This window comes from Microchirus variegatus (assembly GCF_963457635.1).
Source record: "Microchirus variegatus genome assembly, chromosome: 18".
NCBI lineage: Eukaryota > Metazoa > Chordata > Actinopteri > Pleuronectiformes > Soleidae > Microchirus > Microchirus variegatus.
The window spans coordinates 15691517-15700190 of record NC_139819.1 but is presented as its reverse complement, the minus strand read 5'-3'; the positions used below and the strand labels follow the sequence as shown (position 1 = coordinate 15700190).

At 42.0% G+C, this 8674-nt stretch overlaps 1 protein-coding gene across 1 annotated transcript in view; it reads right to left on the bottom strand.

Moving 5' to 3' along the window:
* The window catches only part of ttc16 (tetratricopeptide repeat domain 16), a gene marked incomplete at both ends in the record, with an annotated part of 29822 nt that continues 21148 nt past the window's right edge, over positions 1–8674 (bottom strand). The window contains 8 exons of the mRNA XM_083904608.1: positions 1–128; positions 1499–1643; positions 2427–2603; positions 3288–3458; positions 4865–5020; positions 5908–6121; positions 6244–6370; positions 7601–7704. Of these exons, the coding sequence (XP_083760734.1) occupies positions 1–128; positions 1499–1643; positions 2427–2603; positions 3288–3458; positions 4865–5020; positions 5908–6121; positions 6244–6370; positions 7601–7704 (1222 nt within the window). The remainder of the gene's footprint in view (positions 129–1498; positions 1644–2426; positions 2604–3287; positions 3459–4864; positions 5021–5907; positions 6122–6243; positions 6371–7600; positions 7705–8674) is intronic.

The window sequence follows — 8674 nt, the reverse complement described above, 5'->3', positions numbered from 1 at the left end:
CTAGGAGGGTGGAGGTCGTATGGCACGGCATGAGTGGCAGCATGCCTTGCTGTAGTACCAGTGGCTGCACAGGTTCACCTTGAGAGCAAGCAGGCAGTTGGTGGAGGGACGATCCTGGCAGCTCTCATCTGGGATGCAATCAGAGGGAGATAGGTACCAAAATTATTTCCTTTCTTTCAATTTTTGTGTTAGTTAATGAAACCTTACTTACTTTAGCATACGAGAAGTAAATTCCCTCTTTGCAACGGACAGAACGCTCTCATTAAGCTCAAGATGAAATGGGTTTTAAATCAGCATCACTCTCAAGTTAAATGACTCTGTAGTTCCTTAGGATAGTATCGGCATAATTATTTGGGCCACAAGGCCTGGGTGAACATGCTAATTACTTCTTTGTTTGCTTAAAGCGGACCTAGACCGGAAGTTCCAATTAACGCTGTTTTTTTAGTGTGCATCTGCGTCCTTACCTTGTTTAAGAAGCCCTGAAGGTTCTAAACAAACAGTTCAGTCACTGCTGAGAACGCTGTGTTTTATTGTAATCTCGGGCTCAGTGAGATCTCTGAAAAAACCTGGTCAGGTTACGTAAACACCGGTTCTCCTGAACAGCAGATCCTCCTGCTCCGGGCACTAGTCCGGGCACATCCGGTTGCGTACATTGAACCGCAGAAAAAGAATAACGTCCGTTTGTGGAGGTGTTTCACGAGCGACAGTGTCTTCTGACTCTGGGTCTGACTCCGGGTCAAAGTCGTGACGAAGCTATTTTTAAACATTGTTAAAACAATGTTTTGATAATGAGTAGCAGTGCATCCACCGTTCCAGAGGGGGGAGCTGTGCTTCTGAGAGGTGTGCTGAATATACTGGCCAATCACAAGACTCTGTCTTCTGGGCGAGAGAGTTGAGTCTCAAATCTCGCGGCTGGGAAACACCGTCAGAAAAGAGGATTTCTATCGGCTCGTTTACAGCAACTAGGAGGTTTTTGACCATAAAAACAAGTTAATGTATGTAAGTAGACCTCCATAACTAACATATATGTGCAACAGGACCACTCTATGTGACCTTTAATTTCTGGCAAGAATGTCCTGCATCATTTCCAACACAGCGCTACAATGCACATCAATTTTCCAACTATAAGCTTAGCCATTAGCCATGAATGTTTGTGGCAAAACATTTTTTTTTTGAATTTCATCAATCAGATCAGTGGGATGAAGGTACACATTAGTAACCACAGTAACAGGCCCACTTAGCTGAATGGTGGCAATAGACTCTTTTTATCCAGCACATTCTTTCATATTATTTCACGCACAGGTGAAAAAATACCACAGAACATACTAAGTAAGAATGGTGTTCTTTGGCATTGGCGTTTATCTGTGTTTAAAATATCCTGCGTGTACCCACTCGTTTTAGTGTGAAAGTGGCTGTACTGACCCAAGCTTTAAATAGAGTTCTGCACAAACGTTTGTGAGACCGTGTAGGAGAGAAGGGAATCTCCCTATGTTGTTACCTGGAGGCTGCGTGGGGCAGGCCTGAAGGGTGCAGGTCTGTTTGGCCACTGGTTTGGTGAGGGGGTCGCAGCCTCTGACCAACTCTCTGCCCTGGTAACACTTTACATCCCTCATCCTCACACCAACACCGCAGGTCTTGGTGCACTGAAGACACACACACACACAAACACAGACACACACAACACACCTGTTGTTCTCACTGATGCAAAAAAATGCTCTTTAATGATACAAATATATAATTATTATGTATTGTTGTCTTAAATCTATACCCCGATTCCTTGCTGTCTTGAGGGTTCTAAGATGATCAATGATCTATGTTCCTAAGGTAATGTTTTGTCAAAGCTGTTATGTCCTCATGGTCCTATGTTTCTTCTATTATCTTATGTTCTCACAGGTACTATGTCCCCAGGGTAAGATGGTCCATGATACATTGCCCCCAGATAATGTCAAATGTTCCTATGTCCTGAAGTTCAACTCATGGGCTCTCCATGAGTTTTATATTCACCAGATTTATATGGGCCACTCACTACATATGATATTGGTTGTTGTGTTACATGATCACATGTGTTTCAGTGTATACACTCTTAGAAAAAAAGGGTTCCAAAAGTGTTCTACCTGGAACCATTTGCTTCTGAAAAACCCTATCCTGAAGAAAAGGTTTTTCAAGGGTTCTTGGTAACACTAATGGTTCCAGTAATACCCATTTTGATCTAGAGAACCCTTTAAAACCTTTATAAAAGGTTCTACCTGGAACCAAAAAAGGGTTCTCCTATGAGGACAAGCCGAAGCACCTCATATGGTTCGACTTAGCACTTTTATTTTGAAGAGTGTAAGAGTTATTGTACCTGTACCATAAAAGACACAATAGAAAGGGAATCCTGGGAACAAATCCTACGCAGGTGAAGTGTGTGCACTTTCTGACCTCACCTCTGACCAGGGGGTGGTGTACCATTTGAAGCATGGCCTCTCAAAGCAGGTGTTTTCCTCTTCTGGCTTCTCGCTCCCTCCACACGCTTCATCGTCAAAGATCTGAAACTTTCCTCCGTTGATGCCAACACACATGACGCTCCTTCGCTTCACACCACGACCACAAGTCGTGTTGCACTGCAGAGGGGAAAATGAAGGTACTGACCTTGTATGTATCATATCTGAATTAGTAGACACCGACGATCGAAACAATCAGTGATTGGAAACAAACATGGCTGACACAGTTCCACCGTCTTCCCACTGCCTGTATGTCAGATACAGGCACCGCCAGCTTATTCTGGGGGTGACATTGTTATCTGTGGCGTGGAGTCATCTGTACATCCACGAGTAAAACTCAACTGTCACTAATAACATCAAAAAATCTGATAAGACTTTTTAAGAAAAATAAAAAAATGAAAGAAACTGTCGTTAAGGGGGCAGGGCTCCCCATTAGGGGGCGATAAGTCATCCATCTTTATTTACAATTGTTGTGTTAATAGAAACATTATACAGATACTGTATGTGTGTGAGAAACCAGAGATTCATTGATAGGTGACATGTCAAAACTGTGGGAAACATAACAAACAACAAAATAATTCATGAAACAGTTTAACAGTTTAGAATTAAACTAAAATATATTAAGGCAAGAGAGAATTGTAAGATATACCACTACGTAAAATTGCAATCCAAAACAAATGGTCAAAAAGTGTGTAAGAAAAATGAAAAGTTGAAGAAGATTTAGAGTGTTAAATGGGAAAATGGAATAAAAAGGAATAAAGAGATTAAAATCTTAAAAAGGTAAAAGCATGATTTGGGCCTCACCCTCTCCCAGTCTTGGCTCAGCCAGTGTGGAGCACAGTCTCTCTCCCCACAGGGATGGATGGCAAGAGGCTTGTTTTCCACAGAGCACTGATTCTCAGGGACCACTCGACCGTCCAGGGCCTTACAGTACACATGACGCACCATCTTCCCCTGGCCGCACGAACCCGAGCACTACAGCAACATGTGGTCAGAGGTCAGAAAACATCACTCAGGAGAGTGTCAGTTTTGATTATGAAGTCACAGCGGATCACTCAAAAACAGTTAAAAACTTTAAAACAGCAGCACAGGTCAGTCTTTTTAAGTTTGAGTAAGTAAGAGTATCCACTGGACAGAGAGTTATCTGTCCAGTGGATACATGTTATATATGATGGCAATGTGCCTGCTAGAGCCTGCAAATGATCACTTTTCCAAATGCTAACTGCTCTTAGCTCCCAGTAGCCTCTGTGGCTGATGTCATTTCCTGTCCCTTAAGTTTCTTTTACTTCTTTTTTAAGGTGGACCTTTAAGGTGGACCTAAAGAGATACTACTAAACCGAGCGTTCTGAACAGGGCTGTTTTGGCAGGGTGATTGAACTGATGTGGTGCTTTATCCTTATGGTATTTTGACCAAAGCATGTCACAGACATGTTCATTAGGACACCAGGGAACTAGGTTCACTTGGAGAAATAGTGTATAATATGACTCCTTTAAGGCCTCAATATATATATTTGTGTTGGGTGTTTATAGAGGGCTGCATATGCAGTCTGACATGTAGTCTGTGACATTCTACAGATGAATAACTGCTCCCACATTCTCTTCCATTCTCTTGCAATCCACCCATGGTGACCCAATGTATGTCCACCTGGACCATTTGTGTGGACTTGCATGGACTAATATGTTTTTCATGATGTGGATGAACTGAACCTTCAAAATAAAATCATTTCTATTATATTCTTCTTGGCTCATTAAAGGATGCAGGTGTGTTTCTGTTTTATCCGCCTAACTTTAATAGAACAGACACAACACTGCAAACATCTGTCAATATAAAAATTTTACGACACCGTTGAACATAACAATCTGGTATATCAAAGTATAATAGAAATATAAAGTTGCATGTTTTCACAGTTGACAATTTCATAAATAATAATAAAAGATTTTTGACCTAACATTAGGAGTTGCAGTGGGAACAATTTCACAGCGTGTGAGGAACATTTCTCAGCTGCTCGGGCCATTTGCCTCCACACGGTTGTAAATTAGACCTTAAAGTTTCCAGACTGTGACTTTGAGTGGAACATCAGAAACTACATTTGTCTGTAGAAGACAATAAAAGCTGTAAATTCACACTGTGTAATGCAGACAGTTGTGGACAGGTGAAACTATCAATCTTAAAAACATTAGATGGAGGAAAATGCGTTAAGAACGCAAGGAATTTGTTTCACTGAATAACTCAGACATGGGTTATAATAATCATTAAATCAACATGACTCACTTTTCTTCACAGTGGAGGAGAAAACAACATTTGTGTTTGGATCAAGATTACAATAACACATAAATTATCTGTATGTGTACTGGATATGACATAGTGCACAGACACTTACAGGACCCCACTCAGACACAGTCCAGTGGCGTTCACAGGGCGGTCCAGTGCAGTTTTTGATGAATGGTGGTCTGGTCATTAGGTCACATGGTCTGGTCTCGTCAGAGCAGCGCACATCACGGGTCACCTGGGCCTTTAGGCTGCATTTAGCAGGACACTGGATGGAAGATGGAAAAGCACACAGAGTCAATTTAAATATGTTTTAGTACACTAAACATATACTGCAGCTTCAGATCCACTCCACTGCTAAGTAGAACCATATAAGGTTCTTAGGCTTGTCCTCATAGGAGAACCCTTTTTGGCTCCAGGTAGAACCTTTTGGAACCCTTATTTTTAAGAGTGTACCTGAGGGGGAAACAGGTTCATCACTGGACATTACTGTTGGAGAGGGACGTCCACCTGCTCCAGTCAACCTTGTTTTGAGTTCATACCTATGTCTGATGCTTTTAAGTATTTAAGATAGATAGATAGATAGATAGATAGATAGATAGATAGATAGATAGATAGATAGATAGATAGATAGATAGATAGATAGATAGATAGATAGATACTTTATTTAAAGGTGCCATATGTAAGAATGTGGCCAAAAACGGTTACTACATTCAAATTCAAAATACCAAGGTCTTTTAGGTTTAGTTTTCTGACGTAACTGGCAACCCGTGGTTGCTCGGCAGCTGAGACTCTACTGACTGCAATGATTGGTAGACGGCAGTAGGTGGCGCCACATGCCAAAACATGATTTCAAAACATAAACATGATTTGCAGTCTGCAAAATATTTTTTTAATGCAAATACTTTGGCTGTACTGTTGTTGTTGGTGAGTTCAGTTTGTTATATGAACATTATTAGTCTCTGTGACATATTAGGAGGATTTTATGGCCAGTTGCTATAGATTTATTACATAATGCACCTTTAATACGAAAAAAACTAGGGAAAAAAAGTTTAATTATTTGTATGAGCCAAAAAATGGTCACAGCCATGAGTACTGCAAACGTGGTACAGCAATAAACACCTCCCCTGTCATGTTCTGGTTTAATTTTCATACCTCAGTCCACTCGGCCACTTCCCACTGTGGCCCACAGGCCGGGCTTTTGCAGGCTCGTCTCTCCACAGGTCTCTCCAGGTCATCAATGGTGCACAGGTCGCTATAGACAGAGCTGTCCAGGCCCGGAGACAACATCTTCCAACAGCGAACCTGGCGAAACTGGAAACCTTCACCGCAGGTCCTGGAACACTCGCTCCAGCTGCTTGCCTCCCACCTAAACATCAGGTCCAAGTCATCAGATCAAGGCAAAAGAAGATTCCGACACACAGTGTTTAGTAAGATAAGTAATAACAGCTTAATTACAGTTGATTTGATTTTTACTCCAGTGGAATGTACCTGGGCTGACATTCTCGGCCAATACAGAAGTCGTGGACCGGCTCGGGTCTGGTCAAAGCATCACAATACATATCGTGCACCTCGACACCATCATAACGAATACATGTGACAAAAGACTTTGAAACTCCTGGATTTAGAGCAACAATTGATTAGATACAAAAAGAAACCACACAAAAGAAAAACAATTACACCAAACATAATTCAATGTTCTCATGTGATGTGAAGAAATAAAGAGTCAACGGGAACATTATTAGCTCTAGCACTATCCTGAGGTGAGTCACCACCATCTACAGAGAGTAATGTGACTTAAGAAATAGCTTTATATATGGCTGTGTCTTTTCCCTGTGTGTATGAGTCTGCATGTGAGTGTGAGATGGGTTGCAGATGTTGCATGTTTGAGTGAATGAAATGTGTGTGAGAGTCTAGGTGGATGCTGGGAGCTGATTGGTCCTGCACACGGAGGTTCCAGTGTAAGAGGCCTGATCAGCAGCTGCAGTGGACTTCCTTGAACCACTCACAGCCAGCACTGTAGTGCTTTTTGACCTCCGCCAAGTTTGTTTGTCTGTCTGTCTGTTAGCAACATAACTCGAAAAAGTCACAGATGGATTTGGATGATTTGGAAATGTCAGCAATGGGGCCAGGAACAAGTGATTCAATTTTGGGCGTGATCCGTAGACGCTATCACTGGTTACAACTCTCACTGTCTGACCCAGGCCTATCGGCAGGGTGAATTTTGTGGGCACTGAGCTACCTTGGCGGAGGTCTGCGCTCTTCGAGTGCTTTTTAGTTTTTAATAAAACTTTGAAATGGTTTGTTTAGTTTGTTGGTGGTGGTTCTTTTGGGAGTTGGGAAGAGGGAGTCTATTGTTGCGGTCAGCTTTTACGTGTTACAGAAACCTGGAGAACAATAGTATCAACGGTATCCATTCTGTGTAATGTCATCTATTGAACGATGTGAGCTCTTGTGATGCCAGCACCATCATGTTTATTTTAAATCAGAAGTAATTACAGTATATGTGGAAGCATCCACTGCATGTCCATCTAAGCTTCAACCTTGCTGGTAAAGAAGTGAGCGATGTGGGAGCCCTCAAGATTCCCCTGCAATATGAATTGGATCATAATTTACAAAATGGATATAATTTTGAATTGAAAAAACTGAAACGGACCCAGAGACGATGTCCATTTTGATGTCCATTTCTATACAAACGGTCTAAGATGCAGACACTTTTAAGGTTAGATCTGTATTTTCTCCGAACACTAGCCCTGTGTTGTGTTCGTGGGTTGATCAGATACTGTGAGACTGTCATGGAAACTTAATTATGTAATTGCACACATATCTTGAGTTTGTTTGAAAATACCTATCGAGCATGTCATGCTGCATGGCTCCTGAGACGAGAGTTTCCAGCGGTACATGTCCGCAGCGCTCAGTTTCAGGTTCTTCTGATTGAGCCTCTGATTCCCCCTGACACACACACACACACACACATACACACACACACACACACACACACACACACACACACACACACACACACACACACACACACACACACACACTGTATAAGGAAAGGAAAACTGTGTAGCAGGATTTATCTTTGTGACACATAGGAATGTTGGTGAAAACGACTGGAACATGCTGAGGTGATTCCATGAAGACCCACCCTTTAACACTGTGACTAGATTCACCCTGTTACTACACCAGCCAACGCACTCCCTTTACTTGCGGAGACTGTCTGATTTGCAGCCCTCCTCCCAGCAGATACACGTGTTTTTTTTTTTCATCGCATAACACTAAAAGTCATGTGGACATTCTTGTCGTAAGGATTGTCATTCTCCATCTGCCAGACATTTATTTGAACGGCTCTTTGAGTTATCCCTCACTGCTGCATTTTCCTCCCCCAGAAGTGACTACAGTCTGACAGCTCACTTTCCCCTTCGCATCATGTTTTACATATTTTTGTTTTTAAATCAGGCTATATCACTGCTGTTCTCAGACAGACATGTCATTGGTTTTATGGTGGCTGGCCGCCAAACAGTGAATACATATACATGTAAAGCCTGAACATACACAGTATCTATCTTTCTAGCCTGTACAGTACACCCAAAGTACCTATACACCTATATTTTATTGCCCATCTGGCTCACTGGTATACTTCCTGTCAGTTAATCTGTCCTCCTGATTTACTGTATCTCTTTCGGTTTGTCTATTGGATGACTAATGGTGGACTGTCTCACTGTCTATCTGCTCTCTGAGGACACTTTCAGGCTATGGAAGAGTTTCCACACTGTCCATCGTCTGTAGTGTCATGTCCTCAGGCAGCAGCAGACCCAGAGGCTTGTCTGAACACAGATGACTGGTGTGACCTGAAAACATTCAGAAGTAATAAAGCCTGAAGGAAACCAAGGAAATCTGCTCCATATCATTTAAAATT